The 12,255-nt window shown below is 48.8% G+C and overlaps 1 protein-coding gene across 1 annotated transcript; it reads right to left on the bottom strand.

Annotated features, from left to right (window-relative positions):
- Positions 1-1,679: 1,679 nt before the first annotated feature.
- GDF5 (growth differentiation factor 5) lies at positions 1,680-6,180 on the bottom strand. The gene is made up of 2 exons (XM_081034105.1): positions 5,330-6,180; positions 1,680-3,168 (listed from the first exon to the last, which is right to left on the bottom strand). The coding sequence occupies exons 1-2, from the start codon at positions 5,952-5,954 to the stop codon at positions 2,294-2,296; spliced, it is 1,500 nt and encodes a 499-aa protein (XP_080890231.1). The 5' UTR covers positions 5,955-6,180; the 3' UTR covers positions 1,680-2,293.
- Between the last annotated feature and the right edge of the window lie 6,075 nt (positions 6,181-12,255).

Below are 12,255 nucleotides of genomic sequence, written 5' to 3'. Positions count from 1 at the left end.
GAGTGGCTCTTTTGTGAAAGACAGTCCTAGGGCAGGTGGAAATGGGAGAGGAAGCTCCCTGGGTATCAAGCCAGAGCCACAACAGTCAATTCAATGCCCAGCCCTTCAGCAGGAAGAGCACAGTGGCTGAGATGACATGAAGCTCTCTGATGTGGAAAAGGCAGGGAGCAACTCCAGTTCTGTCAGACTTTCCAAGAAACTAAGGACACGCAGCCCAGAAAACGTGTGTGTAGGAGCCAGCCCCACCTGTGACCCCTTCATCCCTTGCCTCTCTGCCCTTGGGTTTCCAGCCACCCACTTTTTACACAGCACTCCCTGTATCCACAGCCCACGACTTGGCTTCCTTGGCACCTCCCTTCCAGGCTCAGTCTCTCATACACACCAGAACTCTTGTCTGCAGTGGCAGCTCCTTTGTTTACTTCCAGAGCTCGCAGTCCTGCCACCAGCCAAACACAACGAAGCCCGGCCAGCAAGGGCAAGGCTCCAGGCTCAGGTTGGCCCCTCAGGGACAGGTAGTGGCCTCCAAACCAAGAAGGCAGCTCGAAGGTAGGTTTGCCCCCTGCATGGGGCTCTTGCTTTGGGTCCTGACAACCCAGGTTTCAAGTCTAGAGGGAAGGGACACAAGATCTGCCCATAACTGGGCAGGAATGTCCACTGTTGAAATAGCTTTGGCTAGAAGCCCTGGGAATCAAAGACTCAGCTGGAGAGAGGTGGGGAAAATTTGGAGGCCCCCGGGGTGAGAAGCAGAGGCGTAGACTCCCTTCTTCTTGTCCTTCCTCTCTTCAACCAGGCAGAGCCTGCTCTTGATCCCTTAGAACAAGAACTCAGGTGCCCAAGTTTCCCTATCAAAGGGTTTGCTCCCCTCCCAAGAGTTCATGTCTCGTTTCCCCCCACCCCCAAAGATCTTAGTGGAAAAAAGAAAGTGGGCATTTAGTCTGGGCCAAGCCCCAAGCAGGAAACATTGTCAGGATGTGGTTGGCACTGGTCTATCTGAAGTTACTGGGGAAGTTATTTATCTAATGTGTAATTATGCATTTGTATAATATAGAATGTAAAGCAGAGCACCTCTAGCTCTGTTTCTGGAGATGGGGGTGAGGAGGTAGGAGATGATGAGTGAGCAGTGAGGGTAGCAAGGCCACGGATATGATTACGTGAGAAACAGTGGTCAGTGGCGAAAAGGAAATGCCTCAAGAGGGGAGGAGATGTGTGGCAGCCCAGGTCCCCCAGTGAGAGGTAGAGGGCTTTTTAAATAGTGGTCATTTCATTCTGTGAGACTGGAGGGAGCGGGGGACAAATACTAGTGAATGATGTGGGGATAATTTTAGAGGAAATGAAATCCCCCATTTCCCTCCCATTTAAGGATTCATTTCAGAGACAACCAGCTTGACTAAGAAATGCCAAAAAGAAAACTTAACTCTGTTGCCAGGCCCCAGTGGAGCAGATGGAGCTCCAGACCCATGGGCCTTTGGAAAGAACTGGAATGGGGTTAGAGGTAGCACTGGCCCTGCTCAGCCTGTACTCTCTGCCCCATTCTGTTTCAGTTTCCAGGACTGGGAATGGGGACTGGGCCCTGGAAACCAGGTTTATACATGAGAAAACCCAACTCCCCTCCCTGGGTCAGTCATTGTTTGAGGGGTAACTGGGTCCCCTGGAGTAAACAATAAATTTGCCACAGTCTTAGGCACAGTTTTGCGTTTTATCTCATCGATGTACATTTTAATCTAACAGTCTAACAGCCCCACATTCCTCACCCCTGCCCAAGCCCTCTTCCCCTCTTTCCCACCCCTGCCCAATCAGCATCTCATTTACCCCGGGGCAGAAAGTCACCAGGCACAATGGTGATTCAAGGAGGAGAGGTCCCAAGAGGAACCCTCTTGCTGTCCTCTTGAACAGCAAGAATTCCTCTTGCTGTCCCAAGAGGAACCCTCCCTGGAGAGTCAGAGTCCAAGAAGGCCCAGGTAAGGAGAGGTCGTGGGCTGAGTCTCATTGGAAAACCAGGTCTGCTGGGTCTCAGTCTCATTCAGAGTCTGTCTCCCTGGGCCTGTCCCTGCCAATCAGAGCAGCAAAAGGGCAGAAATCCTCAGACAGGGGGACTTGTGGGTAGAAAGGGACCTTTAGCCCAAGTCCCACTCGGATAGTGAGCAAGGCTGTTGGAATCCCCTTTCATGGAGGCTGAGCAGATGCTCCCGGCTGCAGCTTCCTGACCCCTCTGTGATCCCACAAGTGTGGAGAGGGGCTCTTGTGACCAGCATCTTGGGAATGTGCCACCCAGGAAGATAGAGGGCAAGTGCTGCTACCTGCAGCCACAAGACTCCACGACCATGTCTTCATACTGTTTATAGACCACGTTGTTGGCAGAGTCAATGAAGAGAATGCTGATGGGACTCAGCCGCGTGGGCACACAGCAGGTGGGTGGCGTGGACTCAGGGTCCATGGAGTTCATCAGGGTCTGGATGACTGCATGGTTCGTGGGCTCCAGGTGGGAGCGCAAGGGGAACTCACACAGCCCCTCACAGTGGAAGGCCTCGTACTCAAGGGGGGCAATGATCCAGTCGTCCCAGCCCATGTCCTTGAAATTGACATGCAGCGCCTTCCGACTGCAACGGGCCTTGGGGTTCTTGCTGGGCCTCTTGCCCTGGCGTGTGGCCAGTGGAGCCCTCCGTTTTCGCCGCTGGCTGAACAGGTATTCATACACAGTCTTATCATCCTGGCCAGAGCGAGCCTTAATCTCATTAAAGAACAGGTCCCGCTTCTTGGTGCGGCCGAACACCAGGAACAGGGCCTTCTCATGGACCTGACGGGCAGCCCGGTCAAAGCCCAGACCACGGAGGTCCACAGCCCGGCCCCGTTCCCAGGCCTCCAGCTCCAGACACAGCTGGGCCGAGTTCTTAAAGTTTCGGAAGAGCTTCCAGATGTCGAACACCTCCCAGCCAGATCCGTCCAGGCCTGGCACGGAGCGCACATCCAGCAAGGCTGCCGGCTGCCGGCCGCTGGGGCAGCTGGACAGCTTCAGCTGGGCAGCTCGCCCGCTACCGGGGGCCACTGGCTTGGCTGTGTCTGAGGGCTTCTTCCGCAAGATCCGCAGCTCCGCCCCTAGCAGCCCATCCTTCTCCAAGGCACTAATGTCAAACACGTACCTCTGCTTCCTGACCGCAGGACCTCGGTCATCTAGAAAGAACACCCAGAAGTCATTCCCTGCAACCTTATCAAGAAAGCTAATCATCTCCAGGACTCCAGGGAGGGCAACAGCTCTTTCCCTCTCCAGAGAGCTTTCTTTAACCTCTTCCCCACTCAGACAGAGGCCAAGACCCAAAACACTGAGAGCCTTTTTCAGAATAAGGGAGCGTCCTACACAGCCCAGCACGTAGGGTGGCTGTGGGTAATTCTGGGTGTTTGTGTCAATCACTATGTGAATCTGAGATCCATCAGCCTTAGAACTGCCTTCTACCTTCTCTCTCTCTTATCTATTATCTAATATGATATCTCATTGGTGAAATACGTGGGGTGGGCATTATAATTACCCTTGTTTTCTCCAGAGGGGGAATCCGAGGCTCAGAGAAGTTAGGTGAGACTTGCTCGAAGTCAACCAGCTAAAAACAAGCAGAATTGGAACTCTAGCCTAGAACTTTTCATATCCTTTCCTGAGCGACTTCCGCTGTACCTGTAAGAAGATCTTAATCTTCTCATTTTATAGATGAGGCACAGAGAGGGGGTGTGCCTTGCCTAAGGTCACACAGCAAGTTAATGACAAAGCTGGTCAGCAATCCAATTTCTCTGGCTTCCCAGTCTAATGATTTTGTTGTATGTATGTCTTACCCTGCTGAGTATACAAGTTTGTGTGTGCGTATGTGTGTGTGTGACAGTTCGTGTGTTGATGTGTATGATTGGGTTCATATGTGAATAAGAAAGTGACATATGTGAGTGACATGTTACGTGTATGCATGATCGGGCTCATGTGAAAATTTAAAGGATATGTGTGTGTGTATATATGTAAGATTTTGTGTATATGTGTATGTAAGAAAGTGTGTGTGCAAGTGTGTATGTGTTTCAGCGTGTGTGTACAAATATAAAGTTGTGTGTATGTACAAGAAGCTCAGTAGTATGTCCAAATCAGCATGCCCTCCTTCCTAAATACCAATTTGCCATTGGGAAGCATTCATATGTTGCTCTAGAAGGTGACTAATTAGGCCTTTAAACTCCCCATCTCCCCCACTCTGAGATCCCTTAGTGCTGGGGGGCACAAAGACTTACTTTATGAGCCCCCGAGGGGTCACAGCTTTCTCTGGCTGGGCAGGCAGCCAGGCCACCTCCCCCACCTCAGCCAGACCTGCTGCCTCTGTGCCTCCCCCCGCCCTCTGTCAGTCCCCCACAGGCCAGCTATAACGAGGAGCCTCTCCCACTCTCTGACCCCTCCCCCATCCTGCCAGCCAAAGTCCTAAGAGTCACAGAACCAGACCATATGAGTTGTAATCAACCCTAGCAATCAGTGGTCCACCTCTCTCTTCACATTTAGGGAGAAACTGAGGCCCTGAAAGGGGAAGGGACTTGCTGAGCTCACGCAGCAAGTTGAGGGAAAAAGCCAAGACAGTAATGCCAGGTGGGCAGAGGGAGAAATGAGGTGAGCAGTTATTCTCCCGGGTTAATGATCAAAATGATCTGTGTTTCGGAGAGAACATAAAGTTTCATATTTGAAGGGCTCTCAGAAATTGCCCAGTTCAACCCCCATATAGTTGTATAGATGGGGAAACTCAGACCCTGAAGGGAGAAGGGGCTTTCCCAAGGTCACAGTGTTAAACCGTAGGTCTGTTGCCCACTCCCAAACTCTATATATCTAAATGTCATTCCATGACTCCAAGATGTCTCATTTACTGTCTTCATCTATCCTGCCTCCTTTGCCCCCTAGCCTGAGGGCAAAGTTTCAGAACCACAGGTAGCTAGAGATTAATTTTTCTCTCTGCCACCTGAGAAAACCTACAACCCCCTGGAGCTTAGAAAGTTTGGCCAACCCACACAGGAACAGAGCATGGCCTGGTGACCAAGGGTCTTAGAGTCTGGTCCCTAACTCTGCCACCAACTCGCAGGTCTTGTCTCCTCTCTGGGCTTCAGTCATCCCCTCTGCACCTTGCAGGAAACGGACTTGGTTATCCCCAGGTGCCCTCCAGCCCTGACATGCCAGCAGCCTGGGACTTGGTATGTATGAGATAGTCCCAGATATCACCGAGGCCAGATGCACACGCCATCTCCCACCAGAGCAGTGTCAGGGCTCCAAAAGGCCCCTTCATGCATGCCCCTCCCTCTGAGCCATGCCCCTGCCACCCCGCCCCCTCACCTTGCCCTTTGTCAATAAAGCTGGTGATGGTGTTGGCCAGGCCAGCCTCCAACTTCACGCTGCTGTTGCTTCCCTTTCTGTCAGCATCGGACAGCGTTCTGTACAGCGAGAGCATGTACTCGTGGGGCGTGATGGGGGGCGGGCGGAATGGCTCCTTGGGCTCTCGAGGGGGCCCAGGCTCCCTGGCCTTCTTCAGCAGGAAGGGGCTGGGGACAGCTCCTGCCTTTGGGGGTGCCTTACCCCCAGGAAGCTGTCCTTTTGGGGTCACAGTCCGCGTTGCAGCCTGTCTTGTCTGGGGAGGGTGTCCTGGCTTGGGTTCAGGGCCACCAGATCTGGGGGGCAGCTTTTTGGGTTCATCCTTCTTGGGCTGTGTCAGGCCTCCTGCCTGCCCGATGCCTCCCTTTGCCCTGGTATTGGTGGCCCCCCCACCATAGCTGTGACCCCCTGGCCTGAAGATGTTCCGAGCCAGAGGGGGCCTCTCCTTGGCTTCTGCTTTGGTCAATCCTGGCCTGGCCCCCTGGGGTCTCTGGCCCAAGTCAGGGGCCCCCAACACAGTGCAGATAAATTCCAGGTCCAGCCAAGCCAGGTGCCAAAGCAAGAAAGTGAGGAGTTTGGAGAGTCTCATCCTCTGGCCAGCCGCTGAATGACACCAAAGAGAACGGCGGCAGCAGCGAAGGTGCCTCTGGTTTGGCAGGAAAAACCATGAAAGGAGTGGACCCTCAAAAGCAGCGGCAGCAGCAGTAGCAGCAGAAGGAAAGGCTTTCTCCTCAGTCTGAGACTCTTTAAGTCTGCCGGGTGTGTGTTTGTATCCAGTCCCATAGTGGAAATGCTCTCGTATCCAGACGTGCACCGTCTCCAGTCAGCAGCTGAAAATAACTCGTTCTTGAAAGGAGAAAGCCGACCGCCCCCTTTCTCCTGCACAACTGACTGAGGGCTTGAAGGAGGCTTGTATAAGGCTGAGGGATTTTTCCAAGAAGGAAGAATGGCGTAATGCTGCCTGTGTGCTCCAGTTTTTTTTTTTTTTTAAGTTTTGAATCCTTTCCAGTGAAAATACTTCACACACACACACACACACACACACACACACACACACACACGCCTGCAGGTGCTCAGAAAAATCTTTTACAAACCTGAACTCAGGAATTGGAAACGGAATTCCAACCCAAACCAATTTAATTACTCTCTGATGTCATGCTGTCTAAACTCATTTAAGTGCGATATATTTATGTGAAAAAAATCACCGCTGCCCTTTCGAGGCCATGGCTCACGGGGGCTCTTGGCACAGAGCCCCGAAGCTTGACTCTAGGCTAAGGGGGCCCCTCAGTCCATGGAGCAGACTCAGGGGTCTTCACCTCCACCTCACGGGGCAGCCCACCCCACCTTCTTTAGGAGAGAGAGATGCTGAGGCATGAGCTCAAAGATCTTAAGCCCCAGAAGCATGGGGAGTGTGGGTTTTCAGCTAAGTCCTTGGGGTGTTTTTAAAGCAGTTTCAAACCCTGTGTCTAGTCTGGGGCCTGATTTGTTGTTGGGGGGGGGGCAGCACAGATGGCAGCATTTACCCACAGTTTCTTTTATTTTAATAAACTTGTGGTGACCCAGAGAGAGAACTATCAGTACCCACTACACCCCTCCCCCCAAATGCCATTGACTGAGCTCAGATGATTTCTTCAGGCTTTGGGGGACACTGCCACTTCAGAGCACACTCCTTGGATGGAGGCAGGTCCAGGGTGTACCTCACTACCACCCCCCACCAAAGCCAGACTTGTAGTTTTGTTGGATAGGACTGGCAATGGCTGACCCAGCCTGGGGCAGCAGCGGCCCCTGCAGGAGGCTGGAAAAATGATTTCCCACAATGATACTTTTCTGGTAGATCTGAAAGAAGTCTGAATTCCAGCTGGACTCATGGGGGAAAGCTGCTCCCTTCACCTGGAATACCCTCCTTTCACTCCCACAACTGGAGGAAGTCCTCCTCATCCTGAAAACTTCAGCTGAAAATTCACCTCCTCAGGGAAGCCTTCCCTGATCCCCAGACAGAGCCAATTACCTCCTCTTGTGCATTTCGCTACACTTGTCACACTGTAAAAGGTATAGCAGCAGTGGAAGCAGTAGTCAGGCAGCCTTCCTTCTTAAGGTGAGATTCTTTGAGCCTGCCTAACAGAGATCTGTTCATACTCTAAAGTCCACAGATTGGTTTCCCAGCATAAGCTGGCACAGAGTAGAAGTTCAGTAAGTGCTTGGTGAATGAAAGAAGATGAAATTCACAGCTGGGAATGTCCAGGTGCCCTATGAGACCTTTCACCGTGACACTCCTAGATCCCTGCTGATCTTCAGAGCACAGCAGCAGAACTTGGCATGTCAGGCTTCATCTGGTGCACCTGAGTCAGAAAACCCAGTAGAGCTCCATCTTCCCATCTCAAAAGACAAATGCACCACTAGGCACTCTTTGGGAGAGCTTTAAGGAAGAGCTAAATTCATTACTATCCCTCCAGCTGCCCAGGTGCTCAACACTTGACTTCCCTTTGGACTTATCCCCATTTAAGCAGTCATCTCTGGCATTTTTCTCTCTTCTCCACCTCCCCAACCTCCCATCTCCCACCCCTTCCCATCCCCATCTCACTGTCTCAATCCTCCTCTCTGCCTTTAGGATCGCTGTATTCTAACCCTTCTCTCTAAAACCTACGCTTTGAAAAGTGCCAACTCGGGCCGGCCTGGTAGCTCAGGTGGTTAGAGCTCCATGCTCCTAACTTTGAAGGCTGCCGGTTCGATTCCCACATGGGCCAGTGGACTCTCAAGCACAAGGTTGCTAGTTCGATTCTTCGACTCCCGCAAGGAGTGGTGGGCTGTGCCCCTTGCAACTAGAAAGGGCAACTGGACCTGGAGCTGAGCTGCGCCCTCCACAACTAAAATTGAGAGGACAACAACTTGACTTGGAAAAAAGGCCTGGAAGTACACACTGTTCCCCAATAAAGTCCTGTTCCTCTTCCCCAATAAAATATTTTTTTTAAAAAAGTGCCAACTCATGAGCCCTCTCCTCCATGAATTCTTCCCTCATCCACCAGAAAACACCTCCTCCTGAATTGTCATCATGCATTTTCTGCACCCCTTTCCACTTTGGTAGCCCAAAGATTATCCAGTCTGCCCCTACCCCCTGCCTTGAACACAATTCATTTCTTCCACTCTCTGTACTTTTTTCATGTTTTTCTAAAAATCATAACTTAATTCCTTATAACTGTAATAATTTATTTACATATCTGTCTCCCCCATTAGATTATGACTAGACTGTACTATAATTATCTTTCAATTATTCCCAGTGCTGGGCACAGGGCCCAGCACATAGCAAATTCTCAGTATGTGTTGAATGGATGAAGAAATCACTAATGAGCCCTTATATATAAAAGCCATCATTTTCTGCTTTAAGATATAGTTATTTGTGGACATATTGTGCCTTCCCTGCTGGACTCTGAGTTTCTTAAAGGGAGGGATTCTCTCTTGCCATCTAGTAGGCACTTTGTAAGCTCAAGCGAGTGAATAAAGGAAGGGATGAACGAATCAAACAACCAAGACACCTCTGCCCAGTGTTTGATAAAGAGCAAGGACTCTGGAGACGAGAAGACCAGGTTTTGAACTCCAGTTCTGCTATATGATTTGGTGCATTGTATGATCTTTGGAACCCTCTAAACCTCTCTGAAACTCTGAACAAGCATCATGACAGTACCTACTCACAGGGTTTTTATGGGGATTCAATGAAATGAATCATAAAAAGTGATTAGCCTAGTGCTTGGCAAATATTAATAACAGCTACTATTTACTGAGCACATACTCTAGTAAATTAGACTTTGGCCTTTGTATCCCACCACATTTTTATCTTATTTATATTCACAACAACCCTATGATGAAGGTACTGTTAGTCCCACAATTTGCAGGTAAAGAAATTGACGTTCAGAAAGGTTAAATTACTTTTTAAGCCCAATTCCTGCTTTGACACATTTTTTACCCAAGAGTCCTAACCTGGTTCTAGAAACAAATCAAGCAGTAAAAGGGTGGTAAAGGCAATTACAGTATTCTTGGCTTTCGGTCAAGGTCTCATCCAAACGCGCTGGGACTTTGGGCACATGGAGGAGTCTCAGATCAGGGGCTATTGTTTGAGGACCAGGGAACCCAGAAGTGGGGTGGAAGCAGGGAAAAGGGACTCAGAGCTTGCTTAGAAGGCCCTCTCCAGGGAGGAGCCCAGGGGACCGGCCTGGCTCTCACTATAAAGGTGACTAATCACTTCGGTCCCCTCTGGTAATTGCAACCAGATGCTGCTGCTGGCAGCGCTTCAGTCCCAACATGTTTAATTACTGGGACGCAGAGTCCCTCAGGCCCCCATGTCCCCCTACCTCCCCCTCTCCTGTCAGCAATATTAATGTCAAACGCAAGGCAGAGGATGGGAGCCTTGGGAAGCCACTGGCATGGAAATAATCTTTACAGTCCCTTCTACCATGTAAAGCCTATAACTCTTATACATGCTTCCCCATCCATTATCTCACTGGCATTCCACAAAACATCCTCTTAAAACAGGCAGGCCAGAGTATGATTATCCCATTTCACAGATGAGCAAACAGTAAACTGCATAATGATAATAATAATAATCCTTTGCTTTCTTCCCCGCAAACACTTAGCAATTTTCGAAGTGGTTTTACATCCATGAGACTGTCAGAAACTCCTGCGATCTCTCAGAGGCAATCCAACACATCGCAGTGACTAAGAGCATAGGCTCCAGCATCAGACAACTCAGTCTGTGTCCTGGCTCTGCCACTAACCAATTGCGTGACCTTGGGTATTCATTCATTTATGTACTTAATTATCCAGCAACTATATACTGGCTGTCTACCATGGGTAAGTCCCAGGTCTGGGCACCGGATCTCTAGCAGTGGACAAGACATCCAAGTCTGTGCTAACAATCTGGTGGAAGAGATAGACAAATAAGCAAACAAATGCATAACTTCGGAGAATTCTAAGTGCTGTGAAGGAAAATTAAGCAGAGTCAAAGGGATGTCTCTTGTACTCGTAGATAGGAATGTCTTTTTGAGAGGGGTGACATTTGAGCAGAGATCCAGGTGTAGTGGGGCAATGAGCTATACAAGAGTCTGGGGGATGATCATTCCAGGTAGAGAGCACAGCAAATACAAAGGCGCTGAGGTAGGAATGTGCTTGGCATATCTGAGGAACCATGAGAAGTTGGTGTGAGGTTGGTGAATGAAGAGGGGAGTGACAGGAGATGAGGTCAGATCATGCCAGGACCACATCGAGTATGACCTTCCAAGCCAGAGAAAGGAAGCTGGATTTTATTTTTAGTGCAGTGGGAAACCTAGTGGAAGGTTTTAAATAGGAGAGTTGTCTAATTTGTAACAGCTGAGCTACTTGCCTTCAAATCCTAGCTCCCCAATTCACCAGCTATGTAATTTCAGGCTAATTTTTTAAACTCTCTGTGCCTCAGTTTCCTCATGTACAAAATGAGAATAATAATAATGATAATAATAATACACCTATTTCATAGAATTGTTATGAGTTAAGTTGTGAGTCAAGTTAGGACAGTGACCTCATGCACAGTAAACACTACATAAATGTTAGCTATTAGTTACATTTTAAAAAAACCATTTCTCTGAACCTGTTTCTTTACATCTAAAATGAGGATAAAAATATCTGCTTCACAGACTGGTTATAAGAGCTAAATTTATTTACAGATGTAAAGCACCTTTCTTTCAGTGACCAGTATATAGTAGGTGCTCCATAAATTATAGTTTAAAAAAGATTCCGTTGTTAATATTGTCCCTGCTTCACAAATGAGGAAATTGAGTCTTAGAGAAGTTAAATGACTGGCACAAAATTGAATTTTTTTTTTTTTTTAAGCTAGAAATGACGGAGGTAGGATTGGACCCAGGCATCTGACTCTGAAATCAGGGCTCTTCCCGCAGCGAAGGACAACTGACCTTTCTAACTATATCACACCACATGTTAGGGGTTGGCTGGGAGGAGGGCCCAGAGTCCCGGACCCTCCATCTGCATTTCTTCTAATCTGTCTGGCCTGTCCCCATCCAGGGAGCCCATGCAAGAGGACAGCCGCCTAACCCTCTTCCCAACCTCCAGTCTGGTTTGTATTGTTTAAACTGCCGGAGTTGCTCTGGGCTTTCTCAGGGGTCTGGGCTTTCGTCCGGTGAGCTCTCAATGGCTCCCCCAGCTGAGCTCCTCGGGAACTGCACCCTGTCCAAGGGTGGGCCTTCTGTCCCAAGTCAGTCCATTCCACTGGCCGCACATACCGTACATACTACCATCTGGAAACTGTGTGAATGTGTGTTTCTGTCTGTTGCGGGTATGGGGTGTGAACAAAGTGACCATACATTTTTTTCACTTTTATTCCTTATTTAAAATATTCTTTCTTTATTTTAAAAATGATTTTAACACTTTTAAAAAGGCATACTCATTAGATAGAAAAGTAATGCAAATTCATGATGATAAAGTTTCAAACAGTACAAAAAAACACCCAGGGAGTTTCTATCCCACCCCAGTCCCCAGTTCTTTCAAGTCAGAAGCAACCACTCTTATCAGTCTCCTGGATGACTTTCTATGCAATATAAGCTTTTTAAAAAGCTTTTTATTGAAGTATGCATACTAAATATATTTTAATTACAAAATTAAATCATGCTTATTTTTTTTAAAATTCAAACAATACCGAAGTTTATTAAATTAACAGGACTGGAATGAGACCTGCCCACTGAGGCAGGTTCAGGAGAAGAGGAAAATGTCCATCTGATGGAGAGTGTTGTATTATCACCTGATTATCCAATCCAAGGAGATTCAATCCAACCAGGGAGCAGAATCATCAAGAACAGTGTCCAGAGGAAATTCTTGGCATTCCTCAAACATCCCATGCTCTTGCACAGCAC

This window comes from Rhinolophus hipposideros (genome assembly GCF_964194185.1).
Source record: "Rhinolophus hipposideros genome assembly, chromosome: 22".
In the NCBI taxonomy this organism is placed as follows: Eukaryota; Metazoa; Chordata; class Mammalia; order Chiroptera; family Rhinolophidae; genus Rhinolophus; species Rhinolophus hipposideros.
This window is presented reverse-complemented; position numbering and strand designations above follow the sequence as displayed.

Bases quoted from the DNA above. Each gene is read 5' to 3' on its own strand.
- GDF5 (XM_081034105.1), bottom strand. From the start codon at position 5,954: ATGAGACTCTCCAAACTCCTCACTTTCTTGCTTTGGCACCTGGCTTGG. The intron at 3,169-5,329 runs GTGAGGGGGCGG...TGTTCTTTCTAG, and splicing joins CTTTATTGACAAAGGGCAAG to ATGACCGAGGTCCTGCGGTC.